The following is a 17,935-nucleotide window of genomic DNA, read 5'->3' as shown; positions in this document are numbered from 1 at the left end:
ACCCATTTTGGGTGTTATAGCCAATAGAAAAATTCAATAGCTTTCAAGGGTCCGCAAACGTGCCTTCCGCCGCCGTTTTCCTCTTTCGGGATTTCGAAAGGAATTTCATACAAAATTCCATACCTTAAATATTTTCCTCTCGTAAAAAACGACCGCATGCACATGTAATGTATATTTGAGATTAATGCTCGTTTACTGGAATCCTGTTTATGCCCACAGTACAAATTAATTAAAATTGGGTAAAGGGTATTTTCATACGAGGAGGAATTGATGCGATCGAAGGTGCTGTAGGGAATATTTGCCAGGGATTTATTTACAAACATAAATATATTGCGAAGCAGTTCTAATTTGTACTTACAAATTTCTACTTTTGTGAAAAAGGGAATTAACAATAAAAAACAAATAATTCGTTCAAAATATTTTAATCATATACTTTGATAAAGCAATACTTAAAAAAACTAACTAACTAACCATCACGCCGCTTCCCCGTAGGAGTAGGCAGAGAGAATCGAACGCCACACCACCAAAAATACTTAAAAAACTTACTTACATACTTAAAAAACACAATACAATAATAGGTACCCAGTGTCAAACTTGCAGTAGATATGTAATTACAACTACTAATGCAGTAGATATGTAATTACATTTTCATGTTACAATTCGCACACTCCTTTCAACGTCATATATCACAAATCGTAAATTTTCTGTTGTGCATGTTTTCGGAATGCCCAGAAAATGTACTATATCCCAGCAAAAGCGGCATATTTGTAATTTAATATTTACCCGCTACAGTGCAGAAAGTGTTGTTTTTGCATTTTGAAGAAAAGGTATTGTTTAATTATTTTTTTAAATATAATAAATATTTTTCAAATGGAGATAAAACCTTCAGGTTTTACCTAAAACTATCTGTTGCACAGTAAAAGGTTCAATAAGTGGCTTGATATTTATGTTTAATATATTTTGTTATATTCTTAAACTTAAAAAACGATTTCCTGAATAATCAAGTTTTTTGATATATGACGTTGTTGAAAGGAGTGAGCAAATTGTTATAATATAATGGAATATTTATATTATATTAACTATCATTTTCATTTATTATGTCATTGGATTTTCTTAGCAACATCTTCGAAGGAAGAATTTTGGGAAAACGAACAAGAGGCCGCCCAAGAACTTCATACTTCCAGGATTTAAAGCGGCTCATGGACGTCTCCTCCTATTCGCAGCTCAAGAGGATGGCGACTGACAGAGACAAGTGGCTGACACAACAAGGCGCTGCCTTTAGAAGATGATGATTAACTATCATTTTCATTTATTATGTCATTGGATGTTACATTATCATACCGCAAAGTCAATAACACTTCTAAAATATGAATTTATATATATATATATAACATGTATTAACTGTGGACCAATTGGGTTATTCATACAAAACAGCAAATGTATATTAAGAAAATAAAATAAAAATCTTGATGTAATAGCTATTTACTTAAGTAATACAGGTGTAATATATGGTATGGGAGTGTTAGGCACCGTGTTAGGATAACATAATTGAACATCTTATTGACACCTCTCCGGATATTAAAATGTATTTATCTCCTCATAATTTGACTCTTCAATAAAGGACATTTAAAGGCATAATCCAAATTATTTATCGGTCTTTACAAGGATTTGCTTGAATTATTTAGCTGACAAGATATGGCCCTTTAAAACGCATAATAAAGGGTTTCCCGGCATGCAAATGAAATACTTATCTTAGTCGAGTAGATTTCAGTTTGGCAAACTTCTTTATTTTACAAGAGCCAGTATGTTTTCTTTTATCTCGACCACACAGAATACTGTTAATTCTTTTACACCAATTGTTTATTATAAAAGTCACCGTATATGTGATGATATTATTTGACAAGCGATGTCTATGTTTAGTACAATTGATCCAATCAAAACTAATATAACTAAAAATGGTTGCTTTTATTATTTTAAATAATAACGGGTTTTCACACATTCTCTTTAATAAATAATTTGTTACATATTGAATTTCTAATACATTCAAAATAAATTTTTTCGTGAGTCGGTTTGGAACTAACTTACGGGATCCATTTTTGGGTGCTGAAGTTGATGATATACATTGATGAAGTACACCAATTTTGCAATCATGACAATTTCGTACCATTTTTAGGATCTTTATAAATGTAAATTTGATAGCACTTTTATCGACATTAACAATTGAAGTCTTAAAATTGGTAAACACATTATCAATGTTTGGGATTTTTTGTATTAAAATAGAATCTTGATTGGGTAATTTGTGACGGGAATTATTAATAGAGTATATAAAATTACATAAATCATTTTGTAAGGAAATAGTAAAATCATTTGACCGGAGATAGTGTTTGGGCGAATAAGATGATAATGATAGAGTGCTTATCAACGATGATGTATACTTGGCTGCAAAAACTTTTGGAGAAGGATTTGACACATCACATTTTCTAATTGATTTTAAGAAGACTTTAATATTTTTCTGATTTAAAATCCCACATGCAAACTTGAAAATGTTTTTATCAAAAAAGTGATTCCAAATTTCTAGCAGTGATATTGTAGTCAAACTCCAATTATTAATTGGTTCGTAGGCAGTTTCTTCAATAAATTTATTTGAATTATTTACATAACTCATTGTAGATAATATTTTCCAAGATTTCAGCCAAATATCCTCATGTGGAGAATAAGGTGTTACAAAACGAAATTTTCTTTTGCCTTTAGGAAAACTAACTGAGCCGCAGATACTTCTCCAAAGATTGTCGAATAATTGGAGAATACGGGCTGTGCCTAAGCCGTCTACTTTGAATAGTGATGGCTTTAAATCATTAGTAGTTTCAAGAAAGGCTGCTATTCTATCAGTAAAAACCGATATAGCTGATTTTAAATCGTGTTTATTAATTTTGTCAGGTACTATATCTACATCTTTTATTCTCCATGCTCGTTGAAAATGACTTGGAAAATACACTGCCATTAAGTCTGTCCAAGAAGCCGAATGCTGAACTCCATTCTCTGAATAAATTAAATCTTTATATAAAAAGTTGTTTCTGAAACATATAAGTAAGTTTGCAGGATCAAATAAGGGAAATACTTTATTATCATCGATCAAAAAATATCCACCTTTATAATCTTTATTGGCTATTTTATATGATTTCTCAGTTTCTTCCAATAATCCATTGATAACTCTACAGTTGCTCGCGCCTTGATCACATACAGTGGCAATGGGTTTTAGGCCGCACTCCACTAGTTTAGTTATGACCATAGCGAGAATTTCTTTTAAATCTGAATGATTCGCTTCATTATCAAGAAAAGAATAAAAAACAGGTCGTTTAAATGAAGCAAACATACCGTTAATCATGAATACTAATGCTCGATCAGCAATATTTTTCCTCCGCAAATATCCTGTATCTTCAAACCCTTCAATCAAACCAGCTTTGAAATTAAAATTCAGGCTCGGAGTTAAAGGTATCTCATCAAACATGACGAAAACATACTTTTCTTTGCTGGAAAAGGATTGGGATTCTTTCTTCAGAAGCTCAAAAAATAAGTTGTTTATTCCAGGTTGAAGTCGAATTCGCTCTAATTCTTTTCTTAATATTAATGGTGATGGCAGCGAAAACAAAGGGGCAAGATGCGACTTATAATACTTTGGGTCTTTTTTGTATAACCCAATGGCCGAAGCCAAGTTTTTCTGAGTATATTTCGGCTGATGACTGATGGTGATGGCTTTTATGCGGTGGGTGTACAAACTGCCATTTTTATTTTTTTTGTAGAAATTGTCACCACCTACCATGAAACAAAACATTATTAAAAAATAAATAGCACTTACAACACTAAAAAAAAGAGAGGAACAAATTTAGCATGATTCAAAAAGAAATTATCAGAAAAATAGAGCCTAGAGAGAAATTATAAAACTATGGGTAAAAATAATAACAAATGCTTCTCTTTGAAAATATATAGAAAGAAATAAGCCCTGTAGAATCTTAATGTAGCTAATGTTGAAAAACAAGCGTTAAAAACATAATTGTATTGAAAAAAAAATCAGCTGTAGGAACTAAGATTCTAATATAGAGGTAAGACAGACATAGATAATATTAGCCTGTCTTATAAAGAATTGACAAACTATTTTTATTACAATTTACCTTTGTCATATAATTAGAATCTCAAACATAGTAAATAAATGAAGGCTTACAACTATGGCTCAACAGAAAATAATCTAAAAACAATATTTAGAGTATATCCAAATATTTTTTAGAAGAAACACTTGATGGGCATGTATAGCAAGATGTGTGGCCAAAGATAAATGGCAATGAGTAGCCGATATTTATCTTTGAATGCATATCAATAGCAGTTAGTGAACTTCATTTCCAATATAAGGCATTCTCTCTTATCTATTTTCGAAAAACAAAAATTATGTACCTCTAGAAGTTGAAGCAGTTTGACTCTCGTGGGTTGAAGCATTGATGGGGTCGGGCATAGCAAGGTTGATAAATCTAAAACAACCATACTCAACATGAAATTTTTTGGCAATTAATAAGGATGATATCTTTTATTAAATAAACAAAGAACTCAATGGCGAAATAATTAAAATTTGGGAGAAACTAAAGTTAATAAAGTTATAAGTAAATATATTCGCACTTGAAATAAATGTAATGATTTTTATTCGGAAATTTCTTTAGCCAGTTTAAGGATGATTAAGGGCGTTAGGATGTTAAATGTGGGTCACTAAATATTTACGTACTTAAATATTTCTGTAGCTACACTCTGAATCTTGCTAGTTAAATAAAATTTGCGAATTGGCGCAGAGGGGTTACAAGTTAGAACCAGAAACTAAATAATAAAATTCAATCGAGTTAGCTAGTCAACAGATACAAAATAAAACTCAACAGAAATGGATATATTCAAATCGAATATTGATACAATTTGTCGTCACACCACAAGAAAGGGAATAGAATAATCAACCGCCAATTTTTTTAATTTTTTTGACAAAATTAAATAAATAAATATTTCTTACTAATTTGAAATATTTGAACTGATTTGACTGAAGACCACAGAGAAATTGCTGAAGATAGAACACAGATAACCCGCGATAAACGACAAACCATATATACCAGAAACAAACCTCTATGTAAAGTAGAAACTTATAGGTACCTATATACCTAAACTGTTTTCCTCCACTCGTTTGCTAGTGATTTTGGCTTCTACAAACAAAATACATTGTAATAATAATAATGGATTATTGATGCCATGAAATGTATATATTTAAATATATATATATATATATATATATATATATATATATATATATATATATATATATATATATATATATATATATATATATATATATATATATATATATATATATATATATATATATATATATATATTTATATATATATATATATATATATATATATATATATATATATATATATATATATATATATATATATATATATATATATATATATATATATATATATATATATATATATATATATATATATATATATATATATATATATATATATATATATATATATATATATATATATATATATATATATATATATATATATATATATATATATATATATATATATATATATATATATATATATATATATATATATATATATATATATATATGTATATTTATATAAATATATATATTTAAACATATATATATATATATATATATATATATATATATAAATATATATATTTTTTTGCCCAAAACAGAAAAACGCTGTGTGTGCGGTTTGGAGTACACGACTACGACTAATGGATAACTAAAAAAATATTGAATAGCCATATACAGATTTAAAAATTAATTTAAATTGTCAGTGTGGAATTGAGCTTTTTCCGTTGCAAAACATTGCGGGAAAAGTTTGTCACGGTCTTATTTAAGTTATATTATTATATATAAGAAGTGATTCTTTTGTCAGCACATATTTATCGTGATACGCGATACTTTGCTGTGTAATTATGAAGTCCAAAGAAGTAAGCCCACGGAGAAAGAGTCTCGTTAACCGGGCATCTCTCGTCGCCAGGAAAAATGATGTATGGATTTTTAAACTTCTTATTAGTTATACAAGCTTGAATGCGATTTAATTTTATTCTAAAGTATATATTAACATCCTGATTATCATAACTAACATTTTAATCAAATAAAGTTTTGCCATGCCATATTATTTTCTTTTATGGAAAGCATTGTGTATAATATAAGCAACTTTGCCAATACAAGTTCATTAAAATAAAATACAAAAACAAACTTAAACAAGGAAAAGTACTTATACCTAGAAAAATAAACTGAAGTGTTGATAAACTTACAGTAAATGTACAAAAATAGAACAAAACAATTAATGAAAAACACGAAAAGTAATTTGAATTCCATGGTAGAAATTATACTTTTTTTTTTGCTGTCAAAATATTTGTATATATAATGTTTTAGACAAACATGCATATTACAGTGATGGTGAGTAATAGTCTTTTTTACATTTTTGCAAATTTTACAGAATTGATTCAAAACATATCCAAGCTCAATGCGAAAACTCGGCAAAGATATTTTTCTCAATAAGTTGACATAATTAAATACATTCTGAGTCGTGGTTTTAAAGTCAAAGTTTTAACACGTCAAACGTCAATACTAAAATTTGTTAATTTTGAAACCCACAATTATTTTTTTCGGTAATTTACGTATTATAATAACATATTCTATTTAGTTTATTCCATAAAGGACAAGTGTGACCGGCAGCGCAAAAAAGCGTTTTGAATATCTTGATTGAGGTCACTGGTGCCCCCCATGGCGCTGCGGTCCAACACAGGCGAGGTCACCGGTGCCCCCCATGGCGTTGAACGTGTTGAATAAACCCTAAACTAGAATGTTAGTGTTGTCCGCCTCCATAGTGTAGTGGTTAGCGTGTTTTGGTACTGTGCTAGAAGCCCCCGGTTAGATTCCCAGGGGATTAGTTAATTAGACTGCCTCCAATACATTATGTTATAACAGCAAACACAAAAAATTTTCTCCTATAAAATTTGTGCAAACACAAATGCGATAGTCAGGAGAGCAACCATTTATGAAAAAATAATCTCAGCCTATCTTAATCTAATGTAACAAATATATCCCATTGTAGTTTTCCCTAGTAAAAACTAGTCAAAAAGCATTTTGTCAAATTTAGTTTTTACTATGAAGTTTTTAAGAACAGATTTTACCCGAATATGGGTTTTAAACGGCAACATTAACACATTGTGGTCGGGACACATATAAAAACGTTTTTTCTTAATTGTGCATAGGAAGCGAAACATTTTTTTTCTGAATCGCCCTGCTAGTTGTTTGTAGGACACATATATATGCTGATTTCAATGTAGGCGCCAAATACCACATCACAACTAGTAGTTGGAGTGATAACTTCCAATGGAAACACTACACTATGCAGGGTCAGGTACGCCACGCAATCAGACTGTCAACATTATCATGAATATTGAAGCTCAATGGGGGTAGTCTAACTGACAAATTTCATAAACATTTGAAGCTAATTTGCTTTCTGGGTTATTTAAGTCTGATGTTGGTTATCTTACGTGTTAGATTATTGTTTTGCACTGCTGTTATTTTTCGTACTTTTTTATTCTTAGTATAATAAATTGTAAAATGACATTTTCCCCATAAACATGTCTTCGTAAAATAATGATAGTGACAATGAAATCTTTACAGACAATTTATCGAATTGTTCTTGCGACAATTATAGTGAGTGTATTGGAAAATGAATCTAGTAGCGATGATGAGGACATATTGATAACTAAACAAATTTTAAATTTTGCAAAATACATAAAAAACGCCTGCTTCTGGCATTAATTAACGCGCAGATCCGCCCGACAACAATGTGTTAACATCATAATTTAGTTCTTACCAGTTTATTAATGAGACAGTTTTCTAAGAGTTTTTATAATGATATATATAGCAACAGAATGATGATGAAGCAGAAAGGGCGGCTCTACTCGCTGAAGACAGGTCAAGAGCTACTTCACAGTTCAGCACACCGCAGACTTCTTCGACTCGTAGAAGTGCGGCATCCACAGTTAGCTCCATCAGCTCTCCACAGAAGGAACACTTCCAAGGTTGTCTGAAACTCTTCGCAGAAAATGTAAGTTTATGTATTTTGCCTTCTATATAAAGAATACTAATTTGTACTGTATAATTTTTTTCTTCACTAATACTGATTTAGAATTCCGCACAGCATGCAATAAATACTTAGTTTCCAATATGACAGCAATATAATATAATAACTTATACTTAAGAACTTTCTATTTACAAGAAGCTATGCATCATTATTTCATGTGCATTTTAATTCATACAAAAATTTTAAAATATTTAAACATGCAATTCGGTAAAATATAAATGTTTATAATTCTATTCAATATCTTTACTATGTATGAAATGTTTTTAACTCTTTAATTTGATTTACTCTGAATAAAGAGTTGGACTAATTGGCAGTAATCTTTACATTTCCACATACACTTAAAAAATGTAAATATCGATCACCCAATACAATAAAACCACATCTGTATTTTTGTTATTCAGAAATAGTCTTAGGGTGGTGACTGACCGGAGCCATTTCGTCATATTGTAACACGTTACAATGCGAGCATTCAGGCAGTCAGTACAGCGAGCCGAGCGCTCCATCCATAGTTTCGGATGCCCGCTGATGCTCGCCGTGAGCGATGTTACGACGTTACGTTACGACGAAATGCTCCGGCCAATCAACACCCTTAAGTTAAAGATCTAAATAATTTGTTCTTCTGCGTGATCATGATTGATAATCAATTATATTTTCTTCGATTTATTTTATTGAACAATTCATTATGCATTATTATAATATATAAAAATAATAAATCTTAATGATTGAAAGTAATGTTACACTTTCAGAAAATCAACAAAGAAAATGCATGGAATTTACAACTTATCGACTTCATGACTGCCATGTTGCGCAAACATGATTCCCGGATGGAGAACTTACAAATGGCATCCACAACACTGGATGCCTCTACCAGAATATACTCTTTCAGAGTGGACGCAGTTCATCATGACGTTTTGAAGATGGCAGGCGGATTCTCTAAAGCTGCTCAGGTATTATTTGCATTTTTTTGTTACTTGAAAATAAATAAACAATTCTCATAATTTTGTATAATTATGAGAATTGTTTAGAAGTACATTGGTTCGGAAAATGTCCGCTGCCAAATCTAAGAAAAATTCTCAGTGACAATTTTTTTATTTTTTATTATTGGACTATAAATTATTGGTTTATTATAGTTATTTATCTTTAGGAATTGCTTCTGCAAGGGTCACAACCCTCAGCAATGAGGATTAAGACGGAGAAGAAGAATCTTTAGGAATATCAAAAGTTGGAGTGATCCAAAAAATATTTGAAAAAATTAAATGAATACTGAGAAATAATAATGTGATAATTTATATATCTTCATAAAATACTACTTCAAGGAAATAAATGATGCTAAAATAATGACTGCAGGTTAAAAGAGGTAAGAAAGCCGATGGAGAAGAAGAGGAAGAAAGTACACAAGTTCAAGATGGAGAAGGTGCCACTCAGACCAAAACTAAAAGGAAGAAGGCTGCTAAAGGATCCTTATCTACTAATGTGGAACACCAACTTAACGGAGAGGTAATCATTATTTAAAAAAATATCTTTTTGATCACTATCCGCACCCAATGGTGCATAGGACACCATATCAGATTTACACAATCAATAAAAACGACTGAAATATAATTAATATACATATGACGTGAGTGAAGGACATTACTACTTCATATATAGGAAAAAAAAAATAGGATGAACAGTACTTAATAGCACAAGCTTCTGTAAGTTTGACAAGTTATGGGTAATGTGTCCAAGTCCCTTGTCAATTATGCATGTTATTTTATAGGCTAGATTTTTTATTCTGCCATACCCTCTTTCTATAACTACATGTATAGACTAGACCTAAACTATAACAGCTCAAATAATGGTGATTTGATTCAATGGTTTTAAAATATTTAGTATTTATTCAAAAATATTAATTTAGAAATTTATCAACTGAGTTTAAATATCTTAATATTTCAGGTGGAAATTAATGAGTGCATTGATCCATTCTTTGCACAATTAGCAGCAACAACTGGAGATATGACTTCTTCCAATAGAGCTTTTAACGCAACATTGCCAATCGATGATAAAACTCTCGGATTAATTCTAAGGTATGCATTATTATATAAAACCTATCGATTGTTATTGTTTTTTTAGAAGTCTAATAAATATGTTTGCAAATGCAGGTCTGATTTACCATTTCTGGACATAGACAACCTGTCCAATAAACAGCTGGATCCGAAACAGCTGGAATGTTTTGAGATGAAGATTCCAATTATCAAGGATGATGATCAAATCTGTGCTCCTTTCCATGGCTTCTCGCTGACAAATTGGGATCCTGACGATGAAGAAGCTGCTATGTAAGGATAATTTATAATACACATATCGCTCACTCCTTTCAAGAACGTCATAAATAAAAAAACTTGATTTTTCAGGAGAATGTTTTTAAAGTTTAAAAATATAACACAATGTATTAAAAATAAATATCAAGCCTTTTTCATTTTTATCAAGCATTGAACTTTTTACTGTGCAACAGATCTTTTTAGGTAAAACCTGATGGTTTTTTCTCCATTTGAAAAATATTTAGTATATTTATAAAAATAATTACACAATACCTTTTCTTCAAAATGCAAAAACAACACTTTCTGCCCTGTAGCGGGTAAATATTAAGTTAAAAATATGCTTCTTTTGCTGGGAAATAGTACATTTTCTGGGCATTCCGAAAACACGCACAACTGAAAATTGACAATTTTTTATTTATGACGTTCTTGATAGCAGTGACCGATATGGTTGAAAGAAGTGTTGTTGATTGTTGACACTCCCATCAATTTTTAACTTCATATTTGAATATCTTATTTTTATCCTATGAAAATACTACTTCTATGAGTAATGATGATTTTGTCTAAATATTTAGTAAACCTATTTCTCGAACTTTGTTATATTAGTAATGATGGGTCTGTTATTTATTTGTTTCGTATTTCTAGGAGAGCAGACACTAACAAGTGGGTTGAAAACAATTTGAATTTATCCCAACAGGCCATGGCTTTTGATATGAATGCAGAAGTGGAACCTTTACCCAATAATATGACGGATCATTTTAACTACGGTGAGTTTCTCGGTGCCGACACAAGTATTATGTCTTTAGGACTGAATTAAATGTGTTAAAGTACCACATTTTAGTAGCAATTTAATATTTTTTTGTGTTTTAGATGACGATGCACATGCTCAAGTAGAGAGTGATGAAGAAGAATTAGGAGTAATGAGACATGCTGTAAGAAAAGGTTTGCAGTTTTATTTATTGTTAATAACATTGTTGGAGAGTAGTGGTTATTTACAAAAATGTGTTTCTCTTTCTAATCTTTGTACAATATTATTTGGTGTTGTCATTATAAAAATTGATTTTAGTTTAGATATTTTTTTATTTTATTTTACATTAATATTGTTATTGTTGATAAGAATCATCAGAAAGACTTTCTCAACATTGACATCTGGAGGTATTAACAAGATTTATTTTTTCCACTGCTAGGTTATTTTTTCGGAGTTGAATAATCTTCAAATTTAGAAATAGATAACGCTTTTATATACAAAACTACTGTATTATATTTTTCATTATAGAAACGTATAATGCGGAATGCTTGATGTGGGAAAAAGTTGCTTGCTTGCCGGTTATATATATGTTTTGGGATTTTACCTGAATCAATCATATTACGAGTTTATTAATTTACAGATAAAACAAGAGTAATCGCACGCTTGGTAGATATGCGGCCATCATCACACGCCGATGCATTTTTGGAATATTCCTACTGCAGTGCAGTTATCGGATCCTGGGCCGGACCTTCTCATTGGAAACTGAAAAATAATATCAACAGAAGTACGTTGAAAGGATTCTATCATTTAATTTGTATTATTAAGTTTACTGACCGATTTTGAATAGTCTTATTTCCCAGAATATATTCTACTTTATTCTTAATCCCCTCCCAGTTTTGCATGCGGCATCTGATCATATATCAGTTTTCAAGTTAGAAAACCGCTAAATGGAAGTTCATTCTATGGAATTTATTATTAGATTAAAACCAATATTTTTAGCTTTTCCACTTTTTTATTTGACCAGCGACCGGGTTTCGTCGTTACCGACATCATCAGACTGGTGTCGGTAACGACGAAACCCGGTCGCTGGTCAAATAAAAAAGTGGAAAAGCTAAAAATATTGGTTTTAATCTAATAATAAATTAAAAATGCAATTCCATCACGAAGTGTCAGTGGATAATATACATTCTATGGAAGTTAAACTGGATATTATAAATTTCATTAATTGATTCGGCAGTCACTTTGTGGAAAAATCCATTTTTAATTAATGTTTTACTTAGTAAATACCACTTTTTTTTTTAAATCTACTCTACTGTGTTTGAAAATGATGCGGAATGCATCGAAACACGTGTCACAGTAGATTTTAAGAAAAGGTGGTATTTACTGAGTAATACATTAATTAAAAATGTGTATTATAAATACTTAAAAACAGAATCATATTGTTGGTAAATACCTTTTTCAAAACTTAATGTACCTTTCAGATCATTTAGTTCTTTTCAAGAGATCTATTTCTCGTCATAGTACATCATTCTTCAATAATTCCTGCACTGTCCAAGCGGGCAGACTATGGAATGAATTACCTCTCCTTGTGAAAAATGCACCATCTTCGATGACTTTTAGAGAACGCCTGTAACATTACTATCTATCCTTGGAACCCTAACTGTCTATCATATCATTCTTCCTTGATTTCCTCTACCTCTCCCCCCTCAACTTACATGATTCTTCCTTTGCTTTGTTTCATTAATGTACAGTTAGTTATTTGTTTATTCATGCTGTGATTTTTAAAAAAAAAATATTTATACTGCCTTCAAGTAATATCTGTCCTCTAATTTCAAACGGCTGTATATGGTTCGAACATTAATCAGTATCACTAGTCTGTTTTTGGTTGGTTGGAAGATTTTGCTTGCCAGCAATAAGTCCGCCAATGTACGTATATTCTTTACAAGGAGTTTAATAAATATTGCAGTGTCAAGAGTGGCAGAAAAGAGTCAAACTATAACAAATATAATGGTGAAGAAAGCTCCCTCGCGAAAAAAGAAACAGTTGGATTACCTCGGGGAAGGAATGAATTTCAACAGAAAGTGCAAAGAGTGTCCAGAATACTCGACAATAGTTGCGGCCAAGATTATGATTGGAAGGAAGACACTGTCCCAGAGCAACGCCTGGAGCGAGAAGAACTTCAAGACGCCCATCGACCGGGGATTCAACATGACGCACTTCAGGAAGTTCTACCTGAAACAGAGCGTGGTACTAAGAACAGTTAACGAAGAGGAGACGAAGAATGAAAAGGACCTCAGCCACCGGCTGAGTGATATTAACGACTATGACTACAATAATGACAATGATAATTCCTACTGCCCCAATAGTCAACCTGACAATGTAAGTATACCCCAAAATAGATTTACACAGCTCGGTTTGGTTGAAATGAGCCCGATGGATCCAACAATTTTATCATCATAACCATTGATAGCTATAATTCAGTACCATAGCCAATATGGTTATCATACCTTAATTTATCTATTGCGAAAACTCCGAAATCTGAATTCATTAAGACATTAATATTAGTTATCACCCCTGTGTTCATTATACCAATATAGAGCGAACCACATTTTGGAAGAAGTCCAGATTTTTGTGTTCACATTTTTCTCTCCTAGGGATGGACAAAACGAATTTTTTTTTTCAGTTACTTCTTTCATCTATTCATTGAATTGCTAAAATGCATTGAAATGATTTTCAATGGAAATAATTGAAACATTAAATTTAGTCTCAAATGCTCTATGCTTCGTTTATAATAATTTTGGATAGTTTATATAGTGCTTCCAAATCATCCTTGTTTGTTGTGTTGTTTAAACACACAAATCTAATTTACCCATATTGATATGTGTACCTTTCCCTGATTAATTTTTCTTGGAGTTTTCAGACCTGTTCACCATGTTCCTAAAGCTCTCACTGTATCCTTTGTGCAGAGAACTTTCGACACTGTTTAATATAAATGTAGAATAGAGGAAAAAAGAAAGATCAATTTTATGATACAAATGACATTTTTCTTTAAAAGTAGACAAAAATGAATTATGTATTTGAAATACCTGTTAAAACTTTTCCATCATTGCTGCAACTTTTTCACAGATGTCATTTAATGTTTAAATAAGCGCTTTCTTATTTTATAAATAAGTGATCTCTCCCCCCTAACCTATCAAATTTTGGATAGGTTAGGGGGGAGAGAAGAATTTTCATCCCGGATAACTGTCATGCTTCTTCCTTCATTCCACACATAAAATGTAAATGCGTTACATTTTATGTGTGGAATGTAATAAAATGGACAGAGTGTATGGAAATATGCACAAATCAAAATCATTACTTTTTTCTCACAACAACCAGGATTTAATGTCAAATTTTACTGTACTTAATGTGCCCTATTCCATGTAGATGTGATTTTTTCTTTATTACAGGAGGAAGGCGGGGACTGGCTAGAAGGTAATGATGAGCTAGGGGGCGATATTCATAACCAGATCAAGCCTCCCGAGAGTGGTGATATGGTGGAGCCTCCAGCTAAGGTAATACAATTTAAAGCAATGGGTTATGATCACTCGGGAGGAATATCAGATTTATATCTTTCACGGGAGGATAAATATACATTTTAGGAGAGTGCAACTCGCACTACCTTGTACAAGCACAGATTTGCAACCCTGAATGCGATAGCCTTTGCTGCTATCCTACTATTTCTTCTCTTTTCCTATGCATCATCTGTATCCCATAAAATATATTCCACTCCTAAATCGGAGAGTCTGGAGTGCAGGACTTATCACCTTGTCTTCATGTAGTCAATAATTGAGTTGGTGCATTGAGCGCTATTAGTTACAAATAGGGATCAGATTAGGTTACATGTAAATAAATATAAATGTATATCCGTATTTATAAAAGCTGAAAAATAAATTCATTTACAAATTATTTATAAAAATCAAAAAATAGCTGTATAATTGGCAATATTGTATCATTACAGTAAACATATTTGGACAGTTTGTTCCACTGCCGTTAAAGCTAGTAAATAATAGATTTTGTAGCTCCAGCTCTGAGTACTGCGATGTAGACTCTTCATACACTCTAATTACTAGCAGACTTAGTGCTGTACTATCTTTTGTGACTGGATTACTTATTATAAGTACCCATATCTGAAAGAATTAGAGCGGCTATTTTAATAAACCTTTAAGCGCATTTTATTTCACGCAAAAAATATTTGCTTAACAAATATGAAATGCTCAAATTTTTTTACCACAATATTATTTTTACAACAATCTATTATTGCACATTTGACTCTTCACATCACACACCAAATTCCCCTGAAGCCAGAATTGCCCAACAAAATTTCTTCATCACCCCGAAGTGGGCGATGTTACCCAGTTTGGGAGCCTACATTGTAGAGTATAGAGTACATAGTTTAAACTATGTAGAGTTGTCATTTTACATTCTTCGCTAAAATTTAATTACCTAGAGCTGAATCCTTTATGTATTCCTTATTTATTTCCAGATTTCAATGATTATTCTACCAATCGTTTTGTTAAAAATCCCCAATTCAATGCCTACATATTTTGTAAACTTCTTCAAACCCTTATCCGCACCGCAATGGTGCATAGGGCACTGCATCATATAAATGCAGTATTATTTTGATTGTTAACACACGAAGGAAAGGTGATCAGCCCCCCGCTTCAGGTACCAGTCCAGGGTTTCAATTCCAATATTGAAAAATTTTAGAGTGAAAAAATCACTTATCACTTGACCCCCCCCCCTGGGAATCGAACCCGGGACCTCCAGAATGGTAGCTAAGCTTGCTGACCATTAAACTACGAAGGCGGACAAAAAATTTGTAATCTTTGTAAACTACTAGACCAAAAAAAATTTACATACATATGGTTTTTCTTTCAGGTGGCTAAAATATTCATACCCTATGCAATGCGAGCCAAAAAGGTGGACATGAAACAACTGAAACAGGTGTCGTGGCGAATGTTGACTTACCGTGATGACGGAACTGATAAAGAAAACGATCCCAACGGCTGTGGAGTAGAACACGTCAGAGAAACAAACTTCATAAACTTCTACAAAAAATTGCCATTGAAGCTTTCTACTAATATGAAGGAATCACTGAGTGTGTCGCTTTCACTTCTTGCTGTGCTGCATTTGGCTAATGAAAAAGGATTGCTTTTGCAAAAAAATGCAAATTTCACAGACTTTACTATAAGCGAACTGCCAAAATAGACATATCATTGGGTGTTTAAATCGATAGTACAAAATCATAGAAACATGCTTTCTTGAATTATAATGTGTCGTGTGTCAAGTACTTGATTGGAATATGAATATGTGTATGTTATTGAACTGTATATTAATTTGTTGATTTTTCATCACTTATATTATCTATAAAATAAACTGCATAAAGATTTATTACAAGATAAACTTGTATTTTATATTACAGACTTGTATTTTTAATCCACCAAACACCAAAAAAAAATTATCCTTATAGTCTTGTTTTATTGTATTGTTATTATCAAAGCTAATTGATTTATTTGTCGATATGTACATCATCAAGTAAATTCAGATCACATTGAATGGATGATTAAGAAATAAAATGATTGAAAACCAATTTCTTCTTCTTCAAACCCTTATCCGCACCCCCAATGGTGCATAGGGCACTGCATCGTATAAATGCAGTGTTATCTTGATTGTTAACACATGAAGGCAAGGTGATTAGCCCTGCGCTTCATGTACCAGACTGATAATAAATAAATATGAGAGTGAAAATCACTCATATTTATTTTGACCCCCCTGGGAATCGAACCCGGGATTTCCAGCACGGTAGCCAAACGCGCTGACCACTACACTACGGAGATGGACAAAACCAATTTACAAAATTAAAATAAAAGAACTAGCGAACTGACAGACAAGACAAGGCAGCAATGTTGGCGCCTATCTTACACCACTGTTAATTTTGTATAATTTTTCTTCAATTTATTTATAATTTGAGCAATATTATGACAGTTGTGTCCTGATAACCTACAATTTCCGTAAGCACTTCACGCTTGTGTTTTTTCTTCACAAAAATAGAATTATAAATATCAGGTAATTTTATTTTTTATTTGAAGAGTATATAATTTTAATTAAAACAAGTCTAACTATAATAATAAAACAAAATGAATACCGTAGAACGGGGCTACTTGAACTTTGATGTGTTACTTGAGCCCAGTACAAAAAAAATATTTAGATCTGTATTTGGTCTACAATAATGAATGTATCGACACGATTCATTGTTTTCCTGACATATTGTCACAATACGTTCATTATTGTAGACCAATTACATATTTAAATAATTTTTTGTACATACTGAGCTCAAGTAACGCATCAAAGTTCAAGTAGCCCCGTTCTACGGTATGTAATGATATTTTTTAATAAGTTGGATTAGAATAAACAATTTGCCTAAACCTTTATGAGTGTCGAGTGGCAACTGGCAAGCTCAGTTCGGTTGTTTATCTCATGTAACGCAAACAAGCCAAAACACATGAGCTAAGCTTGGATTGACAGGATACGACATATGCGCCATCCGCCAACACCACACTGGTTGTTCGAAGTCATGAAGTGGTTAATTTGAAAAATATTTAGACAATGGGAAGTTATGAATTCCCAATTGTCTTTATGTT

General features: G+C 31.7%; 1 protein-coding gene and 1 long non-coding RNA gene across 4 annotated transcripts; one reads left to right on the top strand and one right to left on the bottom strand.

The window, feature by feature from the left end:
• Positions 1–406: 406 nt before the first annotated feature.
• LOC148312664 (uncharacterized) lies at positions 407–5,097 on the bottom strand. 2 transcript variants are annotated; one of them, XR_015839018.1, is made up of 3 exons: positions 5,042–5,097; positions 4,447–4,520; positions 407–3,813 (listed from the first exon to the last, which is right to left on the bottom strand). It is a non-coding gene; the product is annotated as an uncharacterized LOC148312664 (long non-coding RNA). The 2 variants fall into 2 exon arrangements; XR_015839019.1 differs by lacking the exon at positions 5,042–5,097 and adding an exon at positions 4,769–5,006.
• A 752-nt stretch (positions 5,098–5,849) lies between these two features.
• barr (non-SMC condensin I complex subunit H) lies at positions 5,850–16,884 on the top strand. 2 transcript variants are annotated; one of them, XM_088275034.1, is made up of 12 exons: positions 5,850–6,093; positions 7,992–8,174; positions 8,957–9,157; positions 9,558–9,707; positions 10,146–10,276; positions 10,352–10,525; positions 11,150–11,271; positions 11,375–11,446; positions 11,893–12,036; positions 13,219–13,631; positions 14,702–14,806; positions 16,173–16,884. In XM_088275034.1, exons 1-12 carry the CDS (start codon positions 6,019–6,021, stop codon positions 16,500–16,502), a joined length of 2,100 nt encoding a protein of 699 aa, XP_088131160.1. In that variant the 5' UTR covers positions 5,850–6,018; the 3' UTR covers positions 16,503–16,884. The 2 variants fall into 2 exon arrangements, with proteins under 2 accessions (XP_088131160.1, XP_088131166.1); XM_088275040.1 differs by lacking the exon at positions 5,850–6,093 and adding an exon at positions 6,357–6,508 and having other exon boundaries at positions 16,173–16,715.
• Positions 16,885–17,935: the final 1,051 nt, after the last annotated feature.

The sequence above is a fragment of the Brachycentrus maculatus genome, unplaced genomic scaffold (genome assembly GCF_059751285.1).
Source record: "Brachycentrus maculatus isolate JH-2025_06_01 unplaced genomic scaffold, ASM5975128v1 h1tg000036l, whole genome shotgun sequence".
NCBI lineage: Eukaryota > Metazoa > Arthropoda > Insecta > Trichoptera > Brachycentridae > Brachycentrus > Brachycentrus maculatus.
Note: the sequence above shows the minus strand (reverse complement) of the source record. Positions and strands in the feature narration are given on the sequence as shown.

Excerpts from the sequence above, each read along its gene's own strand:
- barr (XM_088275034.1), top strand. The coding sequence starts at position 6,019 with ATGAAGTCCAAAGAAGTAAGCCCACGGAGAAAGAGTCTCGTTAACCGG. Across the intron at positions 11,447-11,892 it reads GAGACATGCTGTAAGAAAAG|ATAAAACAAGAGTAATCGCA; the intron begins GTTTGCAGTTTT and ends ATTAATTTACAG. Across the intron at positions 13,632-14,701 it reads CCAATAGTCAACCTGACAAT|GAGGAAGGCGGGGACTGGCT; the intron begins GTAAGTATACCC and ends TCTTTATTACAG.